This window comes from Meriones unguiculatus, chromosome 17 (assembly GCF_030254825.1).
Source record: "Meriones unguiculatus strain TT.TT164.6M chromosome 17, Bangor_MerUng_6.1, whole genome shotgun sequence".
Taxonomy (NCBI): domain Eukaryota; kingdom Metazoa; phylum Chordata; class Mammalia; order Rodentia; family Muridae; genus Meriones; species Meriones unguiculatus.
The window spans coordinates 34353187-34378255 of NC_083364.1; the positions used below are offsets into that span (position 1 = coordinate 34353187).

Here is a 25069-nt window from a genome sequence, read left to right on the forward strand (position 1 = left end):
GGTGTGTGTGTGTGTGTGTTTGTAACTTCATTGTGTGATTCTCAGGTGTGAACTTTGTGGGTGACAACAGAGGTGACAATGTGGAAGTGTTGAACACATCTATAAGGATCGTGGCAGGTACCGGAAGGCTTCTCATGGCCTATTATAAGTCATGCAGACGTCTGTACTGCAAGCTTCCTGGTGAGGCACAATTTCACCCCAGTTGCTACAGTGAAGGAAATCAATTGTGGCGGTCCCCTCCCCTGGCCCCACCCCCAGAGGGAGCTTTCTTACAAACTCAGATCCAATAGCCTACATAACCCATGCCAACCCCTATTATTTCAGCTCAGGCTGCATTGTTGAGCCTAGAATGTTCTGGGGAGCAGTTCTTTTATTTGTTCACTGATGCCCTCTCTTCCCCTTTGCCATTCCTTTCAGCAAAGGACTCCTTCCCGTCCATCCTTTGGAAGAGGGGCCTGAAGTACTGAGGAGCCCAGAGGCGGGTGACTGCACGATAGTCCCAAAATTAGTGAAGGCGGAGCCGTCTGTCTTAAAATTCCCATGAGTGCCCTCAGTGATGACAGTCTCTCGATGAAGAGAGGCTTAGTTCCAGTTAGTCACACGAGTCACCAGTTTGGGTCAAGCAAAGAAACAAGAGGCTGGAGTACACTGCGGAGACAGTGGGCAGTGGGCACGAGGCCCCGGATTCCATCCCCAACCCTGAAAAACAACGGAGACAAACTTGCCTCCGCCCTATTGACTCTCACTGGTGTTGAGTTACAGCTGGAAGTGGTGGGCAAGTTCGTTAGCAACGCTTCCTCAGGTGAGCATCTAGCAAGGCCAGCATCCAAACAGTGACAGCTAAACGGCAGTGGCCTCACACACGCATGGATCCCCATGACCCGGGACAGTTTTTCCAGAGCCACTGTCACACGGATGTGCAAAGGCACATTCAGCATGCCGACGGCTCTGGAACTGTCAGGAGGTGGTGATGACCTCAAAGACCCATGGGAAAGTTCAGAAAGCAGCTTTATGAACTAAGAGGGGAAAGCCCACACTGCTTTAAAATGAAGACATCCACTTAGGCAGTATGTGGATGTGGATGTCCGTAAGTGAAAGACTTGAATAGCATCGGTGGCTGCTTGTCCATCCGACTACACAGCAGCAGGCATGCCTTGAACAAAACCAAAACCAAAAGACAAAAATCCTAAGAGAATTCTTGGGACTGGGAAAATGGGCGATCCCGTTGTATTTGGGATCCCGTGAGCTCAGATATAAAAAGTAGTTTTTAAGAAGCCAAGTATGGAACGACTTCCAGAAGTCCCTGTCCCCTGTACTCCCCTCCTCTGTGCACCCAGCCAGCCAACCAGACATTTTCTACCCAGAGAGACCTTGTCCTCGGTTCTGGCCTCCTGGCTTTCTTCTTCCTTCTCTGCACAGGTCAAAAGGGCTTGTGTGTCGGCGCTCTCTCTGGCCTCGGCAGCAAATCTGAAGGCTCGTCTCACCCTGCTCTTTATCACACAGGACAGAAAGATGATCTGAGATGTGGAAGTTAAGGTGTGTGGAAGCAGAAGTGGAGTTTCAGCCTCCAGGTGGCGCTCTTCACACTCCTGCCTCCTGAGCGGCCTGCCCTGTCCCATCCCCGGGTGGACAGAGGTGATCTTGAGACAGGGTCTGATCTTTTTTTTCTCTCTCTCTCTCTTTCTGCTAGATGCTTGGGAGGCAGAAACATTTGAAAAACATTTTTCTCAGGACATGGCTTACACTGATAGCACATGCGATGGGTAGCATAGTGTCTACATGAAAACACAGGCTGTGACCTTATTTGAAAGGAAAGCAGCCTGGCACAGTGACACACGCCTGTAATCCCAGCACCCTGGGAGGCAGAGGCAGGCGGATCTCTGTGAGTCCAGCCTGGTCTACAAAGCGAGTCCAGGACAGCCAAGGCTGAACAGAGAAACTGTCTCGAGAAACAGATATGGTGGTACACACTAGAACTTCCAGGGCTCGGACTCTGGAGTTCAAGGCCAGCCTTAGCTATGTACTAAGAAGTTGTCCCAAAAAGGAAAAACAAAAACAAAAACAATTTAAAGCCACAGCCAGAATATTCTGGAAGTCCGGGGTAATCGGAAGGGATGAGGGCAGCTTCTCGAGAGCAGTAAGAATAGCCTACTTTGATCCTGGACTTCTGGGTAATGGACACTCTCCAGCCACCACCTCCACCACCACCATGGCAGGTACTCATTCAGAGGCTGTCCTCACCTCCATCAGCCTCCCCCAGCCCCCTGCTCAGCTTCACTTGCCCTTGAAGCACTCAAACAAGGTCACCCGGGTGACAGCGCTTCAGGCAGCACCTCTGGGGCCCCAGGAGGCCAAGCAGGCTCAGCAGCCAGCGGTTGAAGGCATCGCTGTCAGCTCTGCTGTCTGCACCAGCCAAGGAGAATGAGTGCCCTTGTGGCAGGCCAGGCCGGCAGAGTCCTCTCAGATGGCCAAGAGAAAGCCCTGGCAGGGGAGGAGGGTCAGGCTCCTTCCCCAGGAAGACAGGAGCCATTTAGAGATGTCTGGTAGGAAGCAGAACCGAGCCTGGAGCTGGGCGCTTTGACCCCCCGAGGTTCAGAGCCTTCCCACTTCCTTTGCTATTTCAGAGAGCTCTGGGCAAGAGAGCTGTTTTTGAACTAGGGAAGCACAGAACTGCAGATCACCGCACGGCGCCTTGCCTGTCCCAGGCTTCAGCTCGTTGGACTACTGGGCCAGCATGCTACCCAGCAAGACCAAAGGAGGGCATGACAGGTGGGAGGTAGGATAGAGCCCCTGGCAGCAGGCAATCCCAGCCTCCCCAGTCACCGGGCTTTCGAGGATACAGCGAGGTCCAGTGCAGCTCGGCCCAATGAAATCAGGAACCAGGGTGTGGCCTGGAGGAGGTAGTCGGGCTGTCGGTCGTGGGCCACAATGGCCGAGGCGTAGAGGAGGCCAGCCAGAGCTGACAGGAACCGAGTCCACAGGTGGATGTAGGAGAGTGACTTCCCTCGACACTGCAGAGAGGAGGGCAGGGTAGGAAGACACCGGATCGCTTGGTGGCATATGGCAAGGCCTCTATAAGCGGCCACTTACAAAGGGCGTTCCTCCTGCTAGGCGTCTAGCTGTTGTTCGAGCTGCTACTTTTACCTGGCAAACTCCTCAGAACGCGGCTTTATCTTAACAGTGGAAACCTTTTCTTACTGTTCCGCCCTATGAAGCATTGACTCTCTTCTGGAACCTGTCACACCTGGCACATCCCTCTGGAGGGATGTGAGACATCACACATTCAGAGAGCTCCTGGGGGCAGACTCAGTGGTCCTCCCATTTCATTGCTCAGCTCTTGACAAGTACGAACTTGGGAATGCCAGCTGGGGAAGATGAGGGAGACTGAGTTATAAGCAGCCACCATCCTGCTAGTCCCACACAGAACCACACCAGGCATGGAGATCAAGGGAATGAGAGATGACATTGTGGAAGTTGTGAAGCCAAGGGGACATTTTGAGAGATGAACGGAGATTTTGGCTTGTAAAAAAAGGAACATATACAAATTTATGCAAGTAGTCTCTATAGGCATAAGGTCACTTTAGGGCTAGTGAGATGGCTCAGCAGGTAAGGATGCTGGCTGTTGACAACTTAAGTTGGATCCTGGACCCCACATGTAGAAAGAAAGAAGCAACCCCTGATGGTTGTCCTTTGAGCCATGGTTCACATGTTCCATGGCTCCAACCCCCGGATTAATAAAGATTTTAGAAGTCACTTTATAGGAGCATACACAAGACTATGTACTAAACCGCACAATACAGATTTAAGTTTATATAGGCAAATATAAAACATGTATAATCTATTGTTTTAAATTTGCTTGCTGAGTATTTAGAGATATTTAGGTGTTGGCTAAGGAATGGAGAAAAGGGCGTTTTGGCTGATTTTCTCTCATTTTTGTTTTAAATTCCCCAAAGAATGCTCAGAAGGGCTGTGGACGCAGCTCAGTGGTAACGATTGCCTAGTACCTGGGCTAAATGCGCAGCACAGCACAGATGACAAAAAACTGTCAGGAATGCCACACAGCCCCTGTACCTCCGCTGGTTTTATTCCCAGCCATTGTTCTGGCCACCGTTTGCTGAAGGCCAGTGAGTAGAGACCCAGGCAAGCAAGTGGAGGCACCTGAATATGAGGGTGGGTCTGTCCCTGGCCCATGGTTCCCGCCACACATGGGGAGCCTCTCGGCGCCATGAAGTGCCTGTGAGTTCCCTAGCCTGATCACCCTACTGCAGGCCCTGGAGAACTAGAACAGGCAGTTAGGGCACTGCCGTTCCCTGGAAGGGCTCCCTGCCACGTGATGCTTCTGCCCCGTCCTGGAGACTCACCCATAGGCTGCTGCAGCCAGGTCGGGGATCTCTGTCTCCTCCTTTAGCCTGGAGACAGGACTCCAGGACTTCAAGGCCTCAAAGCACAGCTTGGCTTTTCCATAAACGCTGTCACAAGCCACCTGCCTCCCTGAAACCGTTCTTCTGGGCCTGCCGCTAAAGCATGGTGCTCCTGGGAAAGGGGCTCTCTTCAGGCTAAATGACAGGCCCGTTTCACTTTCTGGTGTCAGGGCTGGTGCCGGCCCTGGCACTGAGGCAGGAGGACTACAGCAGTCTTCTCCAGAGAAAACCCGGCAGGGCAGTTTCTACACCAATCCCAAAGCTCACTCAGGCACTGTCCTATTTGGTGGCTTTTCCATGCCCTCTTGTGGACAGACAGCCCGTCCTTCCTTAGCTTCTGCCTCCATGGGTCTCACCTGCCCTTCAGAACCACTGTGGAAGACTTCCGGCAGCCTGACACTATAGTGGTTTCTGCCCTCACTCCCTCACAGCACTTCTCTCCTGCTTCCCAACCTAAATGCTTGTTTCTACTATTCGGAGAGAGAGGAGAGTCGTCACTGCACCATCTGTGGCTCCCATGGATCCCCAGAGACAAGTCCCCTTTGGCCTCAACAGGCTTGGCCGGTAGGTAAGTCTTCCCTCAGCCCAAGGCATTTGGAAATATCTGCCAGTGAGACCCTGTGTAGCTGTGTTGGACTTCCTGTGCCTTTCTTGTCATCTTGTGAGACTCTAGTTTGGCCTAGCCCTGTGACCTGTTCCTGGTCTACTTTTCCTTGGTTATAGGAAGTAGGGAGAAACATGTCAGCCTTCCTGGAAGGCTCCTGTAGGTCTCAGGACTCCACTGTTCGGCCATGGCCCTTCACACACACACACACACACACACACACACACACACACACACACACAAGAACACACCCTCATTGCTGTCATACACTGTCTCCTCAGAAAAATATAAGCATGGACATCACACCCCAGGACCTCCCAATGCCCTAAGATGACCCAGCCCCAGCCCAGTCTCACGATATTGGAGAATGGAGGGATCCGAGATGCCCAGGAGCCAAGGGCAGCAATGCCACCCAAGAGGTAGCCAAAGACTTCCGGGTTTTCCTGCAAGAAAAGATGTGCAGAATGTGCATATGTTCCAAGGAGCAACAGATCTGATGCAATCTCTTGTGCTTTTAGAAGGTTCCTCCTTGCAATGGCGTGAACCATCACCCTCTCCCAGGGCACCAAGTAAACTCACAAGGAGGAGGGCAACCTGCACCACCCGGATCTTTAGCCTTACCTGCAGAAGGCTTCCCAGCAGCCTCCTCTGTGGCCCTCGGACTGGAGCTGAAGCCTTTGGGAGAGCAGCCCAGATTGCCCAGCCTGGACCCAGGCTCAGCGGCAGAGCCAGGGCAAAGACACTGGCTCTAAGATGCCTTCTTCTCCTCTCCCTGCTGCGCCGACCTGCAGGACACACCAGAACCCCATGATGATCCTGTGGGAGGAGCTGGTGTACTCTAGTGTGCTCTCCGGCTTGCTATAGCAGATCCTGACCCCCTTCAAATCCTGGGGTCAAGTTCCTCTTCCAGAAACTGCCTCCCACCCACAGTGGCTGCTGCTCATCTTCCTTGGAAGGAATCCTTGTTTGTTTGATTTTTTTTTTTTTTTGAGACAGGGTTTCTCTGTGTAGCCTTGGCTATTCTGGACTCACTTTGTAGACCAGGCTGGCCTCAAACTAACAGAGATCCACCTGTCTCTGCCTCCCAGAGTGCTGGGGTTATAGGGGTGCACCACCACACCTGGCTTATCATTTTTACTTATTTATTTTTATTTTATGTTCCTTGGTGTTTTGCCTGTATGTGTGTCAGAGCGGTCATCAGATCCTAGAGTTACAGACAGTTATAAGCGGTCGTGTGGGTACTGAGAACTGAACCCCAGGCCTCTGGAAGTGCAGTCAGTGCTCGTAGCCACTGAGCCATCTCTCCAGCCCTGGAAGGAGTCCTTTAATGCTAATATGTAGACACCAGCTCCTCCCCTGGACTCCCAGTCATCAGTGACCACATTCCAATCATTTCTGCCACCCACCAGTACATAAAGTGGCTGTGCACCAAGCCACCTATTCCGTAAGCAGGAGAAACAGCAATTGGCTTTCTTGGAACATGAGACACACACTGAGCATTTTTTAAAAAGCATTGCTGCTCTGAGCTACCTGAGCCAGGTGGAGGGCATGACCCCTGACCCACTGCTGTGACCATCCTGCTTTTGGACAGGAGTCTAAGAACACTACTCTCTTCTCAGGAACCCCCAATGCTGTGCCCTCAGGGGTAGCCCCCCCCCCCCCCCGTCTCAGTCCCTCCAGCCCTGCTCTTGCAGAGGTGACCCATGCCTGTTTCTGCCATTCATTTCCAGAAATTATGTAGCTTGGCTTGGTCACTCAGATTTGCACACTGTCCCCTGAAGCCATACACCATCACTACTCCTGGCCTCGGTCCATTCTTGTCTGCTTGCCCACAACACCGGGCCTGGTGTCACATGCTTTCCTGTCTCGGAAGCTCACCTCTCCCTGTGAGTCTATCCTCCAGTTGCCAGTTAGGGCCCCATCTCTCTCATGTGGCTGAGTTCAGAAACCTTTTTTTTTTAATTTTTTTGTTTTTTGTTGTTTTGTTTTGTTTTGCCTTTGTCTAGAAGGATCTGGCTCAGGAATAGGCACCGAGCATACGGATGGACGGAAGAATGAAGGTGGAAAAGATGGCCGCATACGCCCACTCACCAGACTTCGCCTTGGATTTGGATCCACAGACAGGGAAGAGAATGGACATAAAGGTCATGAAGTCGACGACCGCTAGGTAGGCCCCAGTGAACACCTGGAAGTGAATGGTGAACGGTCAAGTACCGTCCCCCCAGGAGCCGAAGCACTGCCATCCAGGGATCCCCTCTGCCACAGGGGTTACATTGGGGCAGCATGTCCACCTATATCATTAGCTTAGTGATGCCTTCCACCGGCCCAGAGACAGGTCAGGAGACGGGTGCTCAAATGCCTCATTCTAAGTCGCAAGGTGCCAGGCAGATGGGATGGGAGGAGGACCCAGCCCTCTGCTTTCTCCTCTACACTCTTTCTGTGTCAGTCTTTGCTGTGGTGTTATATCCCAGACACTGACGCTCTGTGAGCCTCAGTTTCCCCACTTGTAAAACTGGCACACACCAAGGTCTCCCTACAGACTTCCCTGCAGGTTTCTGGAGACAGTTCACGGCAAGTGTTTGGACCAGGACCTGGAGAAAGTCAATAGTACCAGAGACAAAAGCATCATCCATGGGAAGAGTGTACATTGTGGCTTTGGAATCCTGGCCCCGGGACTTATTAGAGGATGGCCTTACAGAAGCTTCTCTGTGCCTCAGTTTCCACACCTGTAGGGGATGAATGACAACAGGACCCCATAGCACAGAACGACTTCAGGAGCAAAGGAGTTAGTACACAGGGGGACCCTAGTGCCAAGGATGCGGTTAAGTATTTAACCAACTCCAGCCAGCCAGCCACAAACAGAGACCTCTCTATCACACCAGCCAGTGGGAAAGGGAGTCTGCTTCTGAGACAGTACAGCACTGTTCTAAGTACAAAGCTCTGAACCTGTGTCCTGACCACTAGGCTGCCTGCCTTTATCTCTGCTGGGGTGGCCACAAAAACAAAATCATGAGTTCCTTGCAGCCGGGCTCAAAAAATATTCCCTGTGATATGTGTTTAGGGATAGAGTCCTTTATTTGAGGGCCCACGCTTTGGAGAAACTAGAAAGTGCTTTTCCCTACACCAAATCCCACATCGCCCTCCTCTGGGAATGTCATCTCTCAGCTCTGCAAACAGTAACAATGACTATTTGTTGAGCATCTGCTATGAACTGTGTGACGTGATAGTACAGCAGTGAGTTTCTGGTCTTCTGATTCATGCTCTGATGAGACTAATTCACTGGGGTGGCTTGAATGAGCATGGCTTCCCATAGGGTCCTATGTGTGAATACTCGGTTCCCAGTTGGTGGAACTGGATGGGAAGGATTAGAAGGCGTGGCCTTGTTGGGGGAGGCGTGTCAATGGGGGGGGTGTCTTCACGTTTCAAAAGACGGACGCCCTTCCCAGAGTCTCTCTCTGCCTCCTACTTGCTGCTCACGATGTGAGCGCTCAGCTGTCTCTGCCACCATCCTTTGCTCTGCCACCATGGACTCCCACTCTCTACACCCAGAAGCCTAGTTTATATGTTGTCTTGGCCATGGTGTTTTGTCACAGCAATGGGAAAGTAACTAAGACACACGGGGAGCTGAGAGAAAACAGCAGGGGAAAGAATCTTGACGCACCTGTGGCAGAGATGGGTTGCAGTTTCACTCAGGGGAGGGCATATTTTCTTTTTTATGTGTGTGCCCCACATGTATGGGAACACTTGGCGAAGAAGCCACGGGATCCCCTGAAGCTGGCATTACCCAGAGCTTGGGAACCAAGCTCTCATCCTCTGGAAGAGCAGTGTGTGCTCTTACCCACCAGGACACCTCTGAGGCCCCGGGAAACCTTGCTTCAGAAGGTGACTTTGAACAAAGGCTTGAAGGAGGTGATAACAAGCCATGCGGACATGGAGGGAAAGAATTCTTGAGAAGGCATGAGGCACGAGGCACCGGTTCTGAGCGGAAAGTGCTCTGCAGGCTGAGGGGAAAGACAGAGGCCTCTGTGACAGGAACCTGGCTCATGCTGCTCATACCTGGATTGTGAGCTGTCTGGCCAGAATAGCCCCCACAGTGTCACACAGGCTCGTCAGGAGGCAGAGCGCGGCGTACAGTGTCGACTGGTCCTGGCCACATTTCTTTGTGCATCTCAGGTAGAGAATCCTGAGGTGAAAGGGATGTGAACAGAACACAGGGGTGGTAAGTTTGAGACCAGACTGAAGAAGACACCTAGGAAAGGCAGCTGTGACCTCTGTTCTGTCAAACGTAGTCCCTCTCAGATGGAGCACACGTTTCTGGGTTTAGCTTACAGGTCAGAATAAAAAGAACAGAATAAACCACGAGGCTCCGCCAGGAACTGGAACTCTCCTCCTAGCAATATTGTCCTCTTCTACAAAAGGGCAAGAGCAGCCTAGCAGGGGGCCGTGGACCACCGATTCTTACAGGCCTCAGCATGTGTAGAAACACCTGTAATCCTAGTCCTTGGGAAGCAGAGACCGGAAGGCTCTAGGTTTGAGGCCATCTTGCACTACATAGTAGGTCCTATCCTTAAAAGATAGGGGCTCTTTTCTTTTTCCTCTTCCAAATCAGGCTGGGTCAATGTAACACCCCCTCCCCTCCCTTACAAGCCAGCTGTGCATTTTATTTTCTGAAAGCAAAACAGGTTCTAAAAGTCATTTTAGCAACACAGCTAACTATAGCGGTAATTGCCTAAATTTAAGAGGCGATTTGTTTCCTTGAAATGAAAGTGAAATCCATCTAATCCATCTGTGCAGTGGGCAATTTGAGCATGTTCATATCGCAGGGAAACCAAAATTGAACAACAGCACGGTGCTCTGGGCCCCACTCCCTAGGTCCCCTAACTACTGAGTTTTCCTGCCTATAAACTCTTCCCCCTCCTTCCCCCCTTCCCACACTTGGGTCAGGCAGAGGAGGGCAGGGCAGACTAGGAGAGGCCAGAGCCTCTGGCGATATCACCAATGCCATCTCCCTGCTGGTTTTTAGAGGGAAATGGGCTGGGAGCAGCTCTGGCTTTATCCACTCAGGCAGAGTGCTTGGTGCTCATTCCAAGGCTAGGTTCTAAGCATCAGTCCCAGGGATCATAGGTACAGAAGGAAGGTTACTACCCCCACCATGCTAAGCACTTCTCCGTTTGTCAGCCCCAAGCCTGAAGCTCTGGGCTATTAAAACCAACGCAAGGTCAAAGAGCGAAGACTCAAGGAAGAGATTTGGGCCTGAACTGGCAGTACTTTCGTCCTTTGCGGCTGAGAGGGGAGAAACTGCAGCTTAGGGCAATGATGTGAGCGGATGGCAGGCCTCTGGCTTCGTGCTAGGGGCTTTGCCCTGTGCTCTGTTGCTCTCAGGCATGTCCTCCAAGCTCTCAGAGGCCAGGACTCCCGAACTGACCTTAAGCTAGCCCACACACCAAACCATGGAAGAAGATCCAGTCTCTGCAGACAGACCCAGGCTGAGGGGGTTCAGGAGTGGTGGAGTCCAGAGAACAGAGACAGGGTGGAAGCTAGAAGGCCAGCTCTCAAGCCTGCACATCCAGGCATTCTCAGGGCGCTGCTTAACCTCCGCAAGCATGCTCAACGGTGTTGGCTGCAAAGGGTGGCGGAGAAACAAAGGAGGCAAGGCCATGACAAAGGAGGTGAGGATGCACAGCCCCCTTGCTTTGTACCCTCTAACTCAGCTCAATCCCTCAAGCCCGCCTGGGTGACGGGCAGGATTATTACTCACTCAGTAAGGAGGCACCTCATTAGAAAGCGGTAACAGGACCTGCCTTAGGGAGTGGGGCAGGCAGGGACCAAGGACGTGAGGAAACGCAACCCAGGGTGTCTTTGCTGGACTCGAGTCTCTAGGCAGTGGGACTGCAGAGTCTGAACCTCACGGGAAGTCTGAGGGGGCGGTCCACTGAGCAGACGCAGCAGTGGGGATAGAGGGATGCTGCATCCTCTCCTCTCTTCCGCCTGGGTACAGTTGGGCGGCACCTCCCCGGAGCTCTGTGCATGGGGACAGGGTGGCTGACGACCTGGAGGCTTCACTCTCAGAGCCCAAGCTACAGGGTTGGGTTCAAGCTACCTGGCCAAACCACTGCAAGACAGACAAAAGAAAAAGCAAAAAGCAAAAAACACCGTGGCCATAGTCAGATCACCGCTGCCACACCTCTTCCCAGCCTCGGATAAATCAAAAGTAGAAAATATCGAAGGACTTGCTTGGGTCCCTAAGGGTGGGTGGCGGAGCCAGAGCAGTAATGGTGTTTAATGAGCACTTACTAAGTCCTTTGCCTGTCATGCCCCGTTTAATCCTCATCTGATAAGGCAGTTCCTCAATTCACAGGGGGCCCAAAGGCTTACACCTTGCTTCCCCTCACACCGCCAGCACCCAGGAAAAAGGCTGACAATAGGAGCCAATCCTAGCCTCATCCACTGCACCACCCAGCCTCTGGCTGCCGGCTCACAGCATAGCTCGCCCGTGCACAGAATCCAGAAGGGACTCCACTTCAGTCCACAGCGCAAGGTCAGCTCCAAACCCGGACCTGAGCGGCCACCTGAACGCCCCCTCTGCGTCCCTTCCCCCGGGTTTCCTGGGGGAGTCGAGGCGAGCGGCGCCCATCTCCCCCGCGGGGGGCCCGCCACCCCTCGCGCGGGTCCCGGCCCCATTTACAGCGCGTGGGCGGCGATCCAGCAGCAGGCGGCGCAGATCCACAGGCCGAAGGAGATGCAGACACGGCGGCGGGCGAAGCAGCGCTCCAGGTAGTCCCAGTTCCAGAGCGGGGGCGCCGGGCTAGCCCCCTCCTCCATGGCCCGCCGAGCCCGGGGAAAGTTCCGGGACCGCGCGGCTCCCCGGCTTCTCCTATTGTCGGGGTCTGCGGGGAGCAGGCCGCCCCCTAGTGGTGGAGCCTGGAGCGGCCGCCGCACAAAGGAGGGCCCCGCCAGCCCCTCGTCCCTCTGCGGGTTCCTTGGGTTCCCGAGTCAGACAATACTCCGACGCTGCCAAGCGCTCGTGGGCGGGTTGGGGGAACCCCCGAGGCGCGCGGTCCCCGCTTGGAAAAGTGCAACATCAGAAGGATGGGGTGAGGGACGAAGGGGGCACACTTTGCCTCTGCTTCCTCCTTTCCCTCTGCTGAAGCTGTCAAGGGCACGCCTCGCACCACCGGAGCTCCCTAGATCCAGCCAGGAAGGGGTTAATTTTGGACTGCGCCGGCTCCCAGTCAGCCACAGTGCGCACAGTTCAGGTGTTTTTCTTTAAAGCAAACCATTAGGCCGTTTGCAAATTGTCTTTGATTTCAGGAAGTTTGTTCAAAGCGCAGCACGACTGTGACTGTCGCTGCAATGTTTATTTACTTTTGAGGCAGGGTTTTCCCAGGCTAGCCTAGAGCTCCCTGTGTAGCCCAGGCTGGCATCTACCTCAAAGACCTCTTGCTTCGGCCTCTGCGGTGTTGGGATTACAGCACCATCCAGAGTGATGACTACCGCTAGGACGAAATAAAAAGTCGCCGTGGTCCGGATGTTCCTGCCACCTCCCATTCCATATATTGAAACTTAATAACAAAGCCAGGCCTGGTGGCAGACACCTTTAATCCCAGGATCTCCTGGTTCAAGGCCAGCCTGGTCTACAGCCCAAGTTCCAGGACAGCCGGGGTTACACAAAGAGAAACCCTTACTGGGGAAGGAGGGAGGGAGGGAGGGAGGGAAGGAGGGAAGGAGGGATGGAGGGAGGGAGGGAGGGAGGGAAGGAAGAAAGGAAGGAAGGAGGGAGGGAGGGAGGGAGGGAGGGAGGGAGGGAAAAAGGGAGGGAAGGAAGGAAGGAAGGAAGGAAGGAAGGAAGGAAGGAAGGAAGGAAACATCAGCAGCAGCTTGGTTGTATCACAGGGGTCTTAGGAGGGGATATGGTCGTGAGCATGAAGGACACATCAAGGCAGTTAACATTCATGACCCAGGAACTGGACTCTCACCAGGTCTCACACTTGTTAGCTGACTTGATATTGGACTTCTCTGTGAGGAACAAATTACCTATTTCATGAGCCGAGAGTCACGGCCTAGCCTTGGCAAACCTGTGTCTCACAAAACAACCCCCCCCCAAAAAAAGTCATTTCTGCCTCTTTTCCTTGGGTGCTCTACTCCCAGCTTCTGTGGGGAAGCCGGAGACCCTCCATTCACTGCCTCTCGAAACCAGGAACTTCCTCTTGTCACCATCACACCAGGCACTGAGGTCGAAAAGCTTACACATCGCTGTTATTAGGATCTTAGGGAGGGCAGGATAGTCTCCATTTCTTAAATGGCCGAGGATGACCTTGAACTTTTGACCCTTTTGTCTCTGTGTCCCTGTGCTGGGATCATGGGCCTGCCTGTACCACTCCGTGTATCTTTCCTCTGTAGTACAGCTTTCCCTGTATTACAGAAGGCTTAGCACACCCACCCCCCAAAAGCTGGACCAAGTTAAGTGTTTTAATGTAGTTATTGTGTGTATGTGTACGTAGGTATATGTAGTGTCACCTTGAGATGTGTGGAGGCATACATCTGTAATCCTAGCACTCGGGAGGCTGAGGCAGGAGGATCAAAAGTCCCAGGCCAGTCTGCTCTATACAGTGAAACCCTTGTCAGAGGGGAGTTGGAAGAGAAAAGACAGGGGATTATAAACCATTCTGCTTGTCAATAAAAGGGGTTGGGGGGGGGGAGCGGGTATGGTGGCACATGCCTTTAATCCTAGCACTAGACTAGGGAGGCAGATCTTTGTGAGTTCAAAGCCAGCCTAGTCTCCAGAGTAAGTTTCAGGATTACCAAGGCTGCGCAGAGAAACCCTGCCTCAAAAAGAAAAAAGAAAAAAAAAAGAAAGGAAAAGTGTTTGCTGCCAAGCCTGAAGACATGAGTTCGATCCCTGGGACCCATCTGATGGAAGGAGATGACTGACCACCTGTCATCCTCTGAGCTACACGCACAGCTGTCATCACACGGCTGTGGCCCTGACATCAAGGATTGAACTCACCCTCTTGCTCCCTGAAGCCGGGACTTGGAGCAGGACTGAATCTCTCTTACAAACATTCCCACTTAAAAGAGAGGGGACGGCACCTGCCTTAGTGTTCCGTGACACTAGGAACCCTGGGGTTCAAGCAGCGGCACATGACCCATGCCAATGGTGGAAGTTAGTCCTACTGTCATCCCAAGGAAGCAGGGCTCAAAGAAGGAAAAAAAAACTGTCAGCTGATGGTAGGGAGACTCTGCTTTTGGGCCTTCCCCCCTGCCCTGTTTTGGGCTATCTCTGTTCCTGTCTCTTTGCATGCTGGACTAACCTAGATCATCTGCCTCCCAACGTTGGGATTAAAGATGAGCACCACCTCAGCCAGGCAGTGGTGGCGCATGCCTTTAATCCCAGCACTCCCAAGGCAGAGGCAGTCGGATCTCTGAGTCCAGGGTAGTCAAGGCTACACAGAGAAACCCTGCCTCAAAGGCAAAACAAAACAAACACACACACAAAGATGTGCTCCAAAGCACCCAAGCTTCCTTTTCGCTTGTTTTTTGAGACGAGTTGTTACTATGTAGCCTGGGCTGGCCTGCAAGTCCGTAGGCCTGGTGGAGTGCCCTGTAATGCACAGAGGTCTTCCTGCTTCAGCTTTGAGACGGTAGGTATGGGCACCTGGCTGGCTGGGTTCTTCCAAGCGGTAGGGCTCAGAGTTGGTTAGTGGCTGGTTCTCATCACTCTGTTGCACAGGCTCCCTGTCTCTGCCTGATTCCACCTTAGCGGGTTGCACTGTCCGGTTGTCTCTTTCCTCTGGCTTATTTCCTCTCTCATTCTTCAGACTCTCCCTCTCAGCTTTCTCTCTACTCGCTACTTCCACTTGTGGTCTAACTGAACTGCTCAAGAGCCAAACCCTTGCTTTTCCTTCCCAAAGTTCTAGCACTTGATGTCAGTGGCAGAACAGGGGGTTGCCCACCCCATGCTTTTGGCCTGGCGTCCCAGCTCCAGCCACACAAGGCCATTTTTAAAACAGGGAGGGAATGGCCTCCTGAGAAACAGCCAGGGTCCCCTGGCTCCAGTGGGAGATGAGACAAGAGTGATGGCCTGAAGCCAGGAGAGGGTCAGACTGGCCCCGAGGAGAACACCTCTGACAGGTTGGACCAACAGCATTCTAACTTGTCCTTTCCTGGAAGCTCCTCCCAGAGTCCTGGGAGCTTAGACTCTGCTTTTGGCAGCTGTTCAGACTCTGCTGAAAAGAAAACCTAACCAGAGCCCTCAAGCTCTTGCCCTCCTGGGCAGTGGGCCACCTCGCTTCTCCCAGGCATTTCCTGCTGGCAGTGGCAGTGCGGCCTCAGGCATTGTCCTGGGAAGGAGGAAGGGCTGAGCCCCAGGGCCTCCTGTGGGAGCTTTCTTTTTGGTGAGGGCCCGGTGCTGTTTCCTGACAGCCACTTGCAAAGTACAGCCAGGGAGAGGAAGGGCTGTGGCTGCAAAACAGCCTTCTGTGAATAGTCAGGGCAAAACCAAAACACTCCACACCAGTCTCCTCAGAGAAACCGCGCCGAGAGAAGCCACTGGAAGCGGCGTTGTCATTTTTCAGAGAGAGGGACTTGAACTTGCAGTCTTCCTGCCGCCAGCTCCTGAGTGTTGGGATTTCAGATGCGAGCCACTGAAGAAGCAGCCGGCCTGCATCTTGGCATCTACAAGCCATCTTCCAGTAAAGTCAAGCCAGGTTCATTCCTGTTTATGATTAGACCTGTTTCTCAAGGATTGGGCTGTGCCCACCTGTAACCTTAACTACAAATGGTTCTGTACCGCCTGTTCCAGGAGACATTAAACACGTTTTTGTTTCAAAAAGTTGCAACCATCTCCCAACGTACCTTGGTTTCGGAAGGTTATACACCCACCTCTGACTCGCCTTGCCATGCCCACCTTGCAGCCATGTCTTTGTTTGGGGGAGGACTAACTTGTTATGCTTATTGTTCTGCTCCTGCAACCCCACCTATTTTGCCCCTGAGTCTCCCCTTGGAAAACCCCCTACCCCTGAGCTGTAAAAGCCTTGTCTTCCTCACATCCGATGCTGATCTCTTGAACCCCATCTTAGGGGTAGGCAGCTGGTGTACATGAATGAAAAAGCTTGCTTTAATTAGTTAGGCCAAAATGATTTGGGTTGGTGGTCCTTCCCCCTCCATCTCTGAGACCAATGCCACCATATCAGGCTTTCTGGTATAATTCTACTTTTAAAGACTGCTCCTGAGTTCTTTGGGTAGTTTAGAATATCCTTTCACATTCTCTCTCTCTCTCTCTCTTTAAAATTTCTAATATTTAGAAAAGGTAAAAAAATGTCAGCTAGCAACGCCAGTCATTAATACTTTGCCACACGTGTTCTCTCTCACGCTCTTAAACTACTTGAAATTGCAGCTGTTATGACACTTCACCTCAAGATTCAGCCTTGAGTGTCTCTGAGGGCACCCCCTTTTTTCTCCCACTTTTTGAATATTCTATGGGTTCAAGACTCTCCCACTTTTTGAATATTTTTGAATATTCTATGGGTTCTATAAATATTTTTGAATATTCTATGGGTTCAAGACTCTCCCACTTTTTGAATATTCTATGGGTTCTATGGGTTTAAAAGTCCAGTGCAAGCACCTGTAGTTCAGGCATGGGGGAGGCTGAGGCAAGGGGATGACCACAAGTTTGAGGCCATCTTGGGCTACATATGTGTTCTGGTCTCTTCTGTCCCAGACGTACCGCAAGGTCATCTAACGTGTAATCCATACGAAAGTGTGCTGGGCTGTTTTAAAAACGCATGGTTTCCCTCGGACAAGATTCAGTAATTGAGTTGCACATCCTTTAGTCCGGGTCTCTTGTACTGTATCCCGAGGCTGGCCTGTATAACGGCTCCCAAGTGGGCCTGGTAAGCTCAGACATGTTTGTGACGATAGACAGCAGACAGTGTACACACTTAGCACTCCGTGTAACAGGCACACTTATCAGGCGCTGCCACTTTTCCCGATGTCAACTTTGTTTGTTTGTTTGTTTAAGATTTATTTATTATGTATATAGTGTTCTGCCTGCATGTAGGCTGATATGCCAGAATTGCACACTAGATCTCATTCTAGATGGCTGTGAGCCACCGTGTGGTCGCTGGGAATTGAACTCAGAACCTCTGGAAGAGCAGCCAGTGCTCTTAACCTCTGAGCCATCTCTCCAGCCCCTCGGGTGTCAACTTTGATCTCTTGTCTTAAGTGACCTCAGCCATCTCTCCTCCACGAGTGTAACTTACTTGGTAAGTGATAGCTTAAAGCTCATAAGGGCAGGTGAGGTAGCTCAGTGGGGAAAGGCACTTGACACCAACCCCGATGACATGAGTTCAATTCCCAGGTCCCACCTGTAGAAGGCAAGAACTGACTGCCCCAGGTTGTCCTCTGACCTCCACATGTTTGCCATGATATGTGTCCCACCCTATGCCATTCCCAATGCATATACTGAATAAATGTAAAACATAATAAATCACAACCATGCTACTCCAGTTCCCCAGGAATCTTCGGTTTCGGCTTCCGCTGATGAACTAGCCTTGGATCTGTGCTCTTGCTGACGATTGTGTCAACCTCGGCTTTCACCCCAGCTTCCCAGAGAGTAACAGGAGGGGGTGCTTGGAACAAAGTATGATGAGATTCAAGTATGAGAAGGCCAAATTGAGGCCTCTCACTTTGTATGCCAGCTTAACAATAAATAAGTTAAAATGCAGAGTAAAATTTAAAAAAAATTAAGAACTTTCCTCCATTTTTCTTAAAAATATTTTTTTAAATATAGCTATGGAGTCCAGAATTCTTTTTCAAAAAACTCAGTGTTTTGCCAAATAAGATGGCTTGTGCTTGGCTGGGCAGTGGCAGCATACACCTTTGATCCCAGCACTCGGGAGGCAGAGGCAGGCAGATCTCTGTGAGTTTGAGGCCAGCCTGGTCTACAGAGTGAGTTTCAGGACAACCAAGATACACAAAGAGACCTTGTTTCAAAAAACAGAACAAAACAACAACAACAAACCAAAAAGATGGCTTGTGCCTGTAATTCCTATAATCCCAGCACTTGGTTTTTGTTTTGGGATTTGCTTTGTAAGTTCAGGCTGTCCTCGAACTCACAGCAACTCGTCTGCCTCTGACACTCTGAGTGCTGGGATCAAAGGCATGCACCACCACAACCAGCTGTTTTGTTTTTGTTTTTGTTAGCACTTAGGAAGCCGAGACTGAAACAGTTTGAGATCAGCATGGTTACATAGTGAGACCCTGTCTCAAAACCAGAAAAAGAAAAGAGAAAAAGAAAATACAGAAACTCAGGCACCAGACTTAAATAAAAAACAAGATGATTTCAACATGGGATTTTTTCTTTTCTTTTCTTGTATGTGCATTGCTGTTTTGCCTGTGTGAGGGCATCGGATCCCCGGAACTGCAGTTACACACGGTTGTGAGCTGCTATGTGGATGGTGGGAATTGAACTCGGGTCCTTTGGAAGGGCAGCTGGTGGTTAGCAGCTGCAGCTCTTAACCGGAGCCATCTCTCCAGGCCCCCTAGGATCAGCATTTCAGCCTATGCCCCGGGCGGTCTGTGTGCACACCAAAGGTTGGAAGCCTTGGCTCCCACGTCATCAGAAGACATTTAAGAGCTGCTGGGTTTAGACATGTGAGAGGACTCCGTGGGGAAAGGCGCTTGCTGCCAGGCCTGACAGCCACATGGTGGAAGGAGAGGAGCAGTTTCCCATAGTGGTCCTCTGATTTCCACACATATACCAAGTCTCATGTGCGTGTGCACACACACAGATACACACACGCTCACACACGAGTAAGTACCTGTTTAAAAAAAAAAAAAAAGGTGCAGGCTGGAGAGATGGCTCAGTGGTTAAGAGCACTGGCTGCTCTTCCAGAAGTCTTGAGTTCAGTTTCCAGCGACCATGTGGGATCTGATTCCCTCTCTGATACGCATGAAGACAGAGCATTCATATACATATATACATAAAACACATAACTAACTAAATAGAACCGAAACAATAGGTGCTGCTGGCTGCACTCTTACGAACTATCCTGCCAGGGAGGTGTGTCCGTTTGTGCTACAGTGACAGATGAGTCCTCAGCCCTAGACATGTATACCATTCCCTCTAAGTCTCAGGAAACATTGTGGGAGATGGGGAGGACAAAACGTAAGAGCCAGAAGACAGGGAGAAGGGTTTCAAAATGCCAGTTGTGGGCAAGACACAGCCATTGCAGCCGTGAATTTACAGCAGCTGAGGGTACCTCTATGGAATGGGCCCACCAACAGCCAGCTACAGATGGATGAGCCCTACCCCTCTCTGCTGAACTGTTTTGCTACTGATGAATTCCAGGAGTGAGGGAGTCATTGCCTTCAGTTGTGTCCACACTGATAACCCAACATGGCTCCAATGCACAGTTCTAATCTAATGGTCACATACAGCCTGGTAAAACTAAATGTCAGGAATCTGAGAAAAGAATGGGGAAAGGGGGGTGTTGATAGGGATGGAGGGGAAAATAAGAGAGGCAAAGAGGCATGAGTAACCAGAATGTTACACAGAGTTTGAGACTGTCAAAAAAATACAGTAAGTTCATAAAAGAATGAGGGGAAAAGCTTCCAACAAAGCAAAGCAAACCGGTTTGAGTCTATAGGGGACTGTTCAGCAGAAAAGAGCAAGAGAGTACAAATAGTGGCCAACTGCTAGGGAAAGCTGGAGTGCCTACTGGAAAGGGATCTCTCCTTTTATCTGCACAAAATGGCGATTCCACTTCTCTGACTGCTGATCACCAGGTATTCAGTTCAGGTGGAGAGATGACAGCAACTTCTCAAGGTACGTTAGAAGATCTGGTTTGGTTTTGTGTTTCAGAAAACACTTTCCATACGTCATGCTCTAAACCATTTCTCTCTTCAGTTGCTGCGGCTTTCAAACACAACACTCAACACACAACAAACAGTTGTCTGGCCTTTGCTCTTTCAGAGAAGGGTTCAGCAGAACTACCTGTGTCCTGGAAAGAACTGCAGTCTCCAGACTTGGCGTTCAGGAATGCTTACAAAGACTAGGGCAGGCTGATGCAGGCCTGTAATCTAAGCACACAGGAGCTCAAGGCTGGAGGATGGAGAGGTGGGGGCCAGGCTGGGCTACACACAGAGATCCCGACTTAAACAAAATGAAAACTGAATGTAAGGCGGGAGCATAGTGAATTAAGAGGCTGGATGAGATTAGTAAGAGAAAGAAAGCAAAGGAGAGATCCCAGTGTTATATATTCCGCACTCCTTAGTTGTCCTCTGTGACTGTAAGAAATGACTCGAAAGAGACCGGACCACTGTATCCTCTGTGCCTCGTAGGATCTGCTTACACACACACACACCCAGGGGCCAGTCACCAGCAATGGACTATATTAGCAAAAAGAAACGCAGATCTGCAAATATGTTCAGGTTAGCGCCCCAGCCCACCCATGCCACCTCAGATAAACAAAAACGCCAAACACCTGGGTGGATCTTGCCACACTCAGAATCAGGCCCTGGTTCAGATCCAAGAGAATCAGGGAGGGGAGGTGCCACTCATCAGAGACACCGGGGGGGGGGGGTGACAAGTCTGGACTGTCCAGGCTCATCTATCCAACACCACGTCAGCCTTGATGAAACAAACACAACAAAACAAGGGTGGTGTAGATGCTATCCTTTTATTTCCTAGAGTCCCACAGACAAGAAAGGGATGAGAGTTAAACTCCTTGTGTATCTTCTAAGGATGAATGGATACCTACTTCACAACCTCACAGTTCTGTTTCTGGATGCACACCCCAAACAAATGCAGAATATTCCCTCTGTGCTGGCTGTGGTGGATTCAATGAACATGTTCCCCAAAGGCTCGTATCTTCGAATATGTGGTCCCCCGTTGGTGGAACTGTTTGGGAAGGATTAGGAGGTGTGGCCTTGTTGGAAGAGGCAGGTCGCTGGGGATGGGCTTTGAGGTTTCAAAGATGCATGTCATTCCCAGTGTGCTCTCTGCCTCCGATCTGCAGATAAAGATGTCAGCTTTCATCTGTTCCTGTGGCTATGTCTTTGCTCCACCACCATGAACTATTTCACCCTCTGAAACTAGAAGCCTGACTAAAAGCCTTTTTTTGTTTGTTTTCAAGACAGGATTTCTCTGTGTAGCCTGGGCTGTCCTGGACTGTCTCACTTTGTAGACCACACTGGCCTCGAACTCACAGAGATCCACCTGCCTTTGTGCTGGGATTAAAGGTGTGTGCCATCACAAGACAGAGAAGCCCTGTCTCAAAAAACCAAAACCAAAAACAAAAACAAAGGGGAACCTGGGGTGTGGATCAGTCTCAGCATCACCGTCAGGTTGCTATTTATTTCTACACTGTGGCTTGTGTGCTTTCTGTAGACATAGTACACTTCAGTAAAACACTAAAAATCTAGTTGGCCAGGAGTGGTGGCACATGCATTTAATCCCAGCACATGGCAGACAGAAGCAGGAGAATCTCTGAGTTCAAGGCCAGCCTGGACTACTGAGTGAGTTCCAGGACAGTAAGGGCTACACAGAGAAATCCTGTTTCTCAAAAACAAAAAAGAGTTAAAAATCAGTCTGTGGACTAGAGAGGTTAGAAGCACTGACTGATTTTCTAGAGGACCAGGTTTCAATTCCCAGCTCCTACATAGCAGCTCACCCATCTGTAACTCAAGCTCTTGGGGATCCAGTGCCCTCTTCTGACCTCCAAGGGCATCAGGCATACAAATGGTGTACAGACATGTTTGCAGGCGAAATACTTACACACATAAAATAAAAATAAATCTCAAAAAATTTTAAAACATTCAGTCTACCATGGACCACACTTTACATGGTTTTTGTCGTTTGCTTATTACATATGCAAAATTGTTCTCTCTTTATCCAAGGATGTGAATGGTAGACAAACTCTTCCTTTCACGTGTCTTCCATTCTTTTTTGAATTTTTTGTTTTGCTTTGTTTTTTTCTGTGTAGTCTTGGCTGTCCTGGACTTGCTTTGTAGACCAGGCTAGCCTTGAACTCACAGCAATCTGCCTGCTTCTCCCTCCTTGAGTACTGGATTACAGGTATGTGGCACCACACCCAGCTCATGTCTTCCATTCTTTTTTTTTTAAGATTTATTAATTTATTATAGATACAATGTTCTGCCTCCATGTACGCCTATATGCCATAAGAGGGGACCAGATCTCATTATAGATGGTTGTGAGCCACCATGTGGTGGCTGGGAATTGAACTCAGGACCTCTGGAAGAGCAGCCAGTGCTCTGAACCTCTGAGCCACCTCTCCAGCCCATGTCTTCCATTCTTACCTCTATGCAATGTGCTGAATACAACACACAACAAGTAGATATTGATTTTCCTCACTTCCAAACCAAACAAGAGAAAAAAAGTATTCCTTAGTAGATTTCTGGCTAGCTGACAATTTTTCCAGGTTATCCACTGCCCCTCCCCCCCCAAAAAAAAAACAAAAAAAAAAAAAAACAAACAACCATATGTGGCTATTGGCTTCTTGGGAAGAACCTTAACTTCTTTCTAATTTCCTGAGAGTAAACAGGTGACAGATGTGTAACAGGTTACTATTCATAAAATGTTGGAAAGTGATAAAGATAATTGCTGATATAGTCATACAGAAGCAAAGGTCAAAATGGGAATTTCACTATCAGGATGACCTAGTTCAGAATCCAAGCAAACAATGGAAGCTCAGTGTCTTTACTGTACTGTGGAGGTTTAAGTATAGGAAGCAGAGGGAGTGGAGAGAGGTGATGGGAAAGGACAAAAGCTTTCCAAGGTGGATAGTGAGAGGCCTCCAGCCTCTGGACAGCACTTTCTTTTCTTTCTTTTTTTCTTTCTTTCTTTCTTTCTTTCTTTCTTTCTTTCTTTCTTTCTTTCTTTCTTTCTTTCTTTCTCTCTCTCTCTCTCTCCCCCCTCTCTTTTTCTTCCTTTCTCTCTTTCTCTTTCTTTCTTTTTTCAAGACAGGGTTTCTCTGGCTCTAGCTGTCCTGGGACTCACAATGTAGACCAGACTGCCCTCAATATCACAGAGATTCTCTGTGGCCTCTGCCTCCCGAGTGCTGGGATTAAAGGCGAGCACCACCACTGTTCACTAGCATGTTCTGCAGAACACATAGAATGAACCCACTGTGTGACAGGGAAGCTGAGGTACCAGTCCTTAACCTTACCAAATTCCATTTATAGGAAGTGCCCAGAACAGAAAACCTACATACAAAATAAGTGAAATAGACTAATGTTTGCTTAGGGCAAGGAAGAGGGACCTGGGATTAGCAGTGCCTTAGGGTTTTTATTGCTGTGATGAGACCCCAAAAGCAACTTGAGAAAGAAAGGATCTATTTTGCTTACACTTCCACATCCCATCAAAAGAAGTCAGGGTGGGGGGAACCTGGAGGCAGAAACTGAAACAGAGGCCATGGAGGAGTGCTTCTCATTGGCTTGCTCAGCCTTTTTTTATAGCCCAAGGGTGGCACTGCCCACAGTAACCTGGTCCTTTCTACATCAATCATCAGAACAAGATGACAGCCTACAGACTGGGAAAGGATCTTCACCAACCCTATATCTGACAGAGGGCTAATCCAGAATTTATAAAGAACTAAAGACAAACCAAGTAATCCAATTAAAAAATGGGGTACAGAGCCAAACAGAGAGTTCTCAATAGATGAATACTGAACAGCAGAGAAACATTTAAAGAAATGTTCAACTATACAACAAAGGCATTTGCTCAAGCATGTTTGTAGCAGCTCTATTCATAATAACCAGAATCTGGAAACAACCTAGATGTCCTTCAATGGAGGAATAGATACAGAAATTGTGGTACATTTACACAATGGAATGCTACTCAGCTATTAAAATCAAGGAAATCATGAAATTTGCAGGCAAATGGTGGGAACTAGAAAAGATCATCTTGAGTGAGGTAACCCAGAAGCAGAAAGACACACATGGTACATACTCACTTATTAGACCTATAATATAGGATAAACATACTAAAATCTATAGTCCTAAAGAAGCTAAACAACAAGGAAGACCCTAGGGAAGATGTTCAATCCGCATTCAGAAGGGCAAATGTGCTAGACATTGGAAGCAGAAGACAGGGAACAGGGCAGGAGCCTACCACAGACCACTTCTGAAAGACTCTGCTGATCAAGGTATCAGAGCAGAGGCTTAGACTCATAGCCAAACTTTGGACAGAGTGCATGGAATATTATGGAAGAAGGGGGAGATAGAAAGACCTGGAGGGGACAGGAACTCCAAAAGGAGACCAACAGAAACCCCTCCCCCCCCAAAAAAAAAAAACTGGGTCCTGGTGGCCCTGCAGAGACTGATACCCCAACCAAGGACCATGCATGGAGAGGACCTAAAACCCCTCCTCAAATGTAGCTCATAGACTCAGTCTCCAAGTGAGTTCCCTAGTAAGGGGAGCAGGGGCTGTCTCTGTCACGGACTCAGTGGCAGGCTCTCTGATCACCTCCCCCTGGAGGTTGGGAGGCAGTCTTGCCAGGCCACAGAGGAAGACAATACAGCCCGTCCTGATGAGACCTGATAGGCTAGGAACAGACAGAAGGGGAGGAGGACCTCCCCTATTAGTGGACTAGGGGAGGGGCATAGGAGAAGAGGGGAAAAGGAGGGATTGAGAGGAGATGAGGGAGGGTGCCACAGCCAGGATACAAAGTTAATAAATTGTAAAAATTAATTAAAAAATTAAATAAAAGAAAATGCATCATAGGCTTGCCCACTCTAGTGGGGGCATTTTCTCAATTGAGGTTTCGTCTTCCAAAAGGACTCTCACTGGTTGGTCAAGTTGGCATAAAACTGGGCAACGCAAGTATATTGATGACTGATGGCTTCTTGGTTTGGGCTCTTTTTTGGGGTGGGAGGATAAAAGTGCCCTAAAAGTTACTATAGTTGCACAAACTCTAACACGAATCTAACCTCATGGGTTATGTTATACATATTAAATATATATTGTAACACAAATCTAACCTCATGGGTTGGATGCTTGCAGTGAACTGCATGGTGTATATAA

At 49.9% G+C, this 25069-nt stretch overlaps 1 protein-coding gene across 7 annotated transcripts in view; it reads right to left on the reverse strand.

Moving 5' to 3' along the window:
• Tmem44 (transmembrane protein 44) overlaps positions 1-12181 on the reverse strand; it is a 34566-nt gene extending 22385 nt beyond the window's left edge. For 3 of the 7 annotated variants that reach the window (XM_021643900.2, XM_060370184.1, XM_060370183.1), the window contains exons 1-7: positions 11711-12181; positions 9082-9208; positions 7117-7210; positions 5647-5810; positions 5382-5468; positions 2841-3011; positions 1371-1517 (exon numbers count right to left, since the gene is read on the reverse strand). In XM_021643900.2, coding sequence (XP_021499575.1) covers positions 1371-1517; positions 2841-3011; positions 5382-5468; positions 5647-5810; positions 7117-7210; positions 9082-9208; positions 11711-11847 — 927 coding nt within the window. In that variant the 5' untranslated portion in view covers positions 11848-12181. Of the gene's footprint in view, positions 1-1370; positions 1518-2840; positions 3012-5381; positions 5469-5646; positions 5811-7116; positions 7211-9081; positions 9209-10450; positions 10646-10783; positions 11146-11710 lie in introns of those variants that run through there. The other 4 variants (XM_060370185.1, XM_060370186.1, XM_021643899.2 and 1 more) reach the window with 4 other exon arrangements.
• Between the last annotated feature and the right edge of the window lie 12888 nt (positions 12182-25069).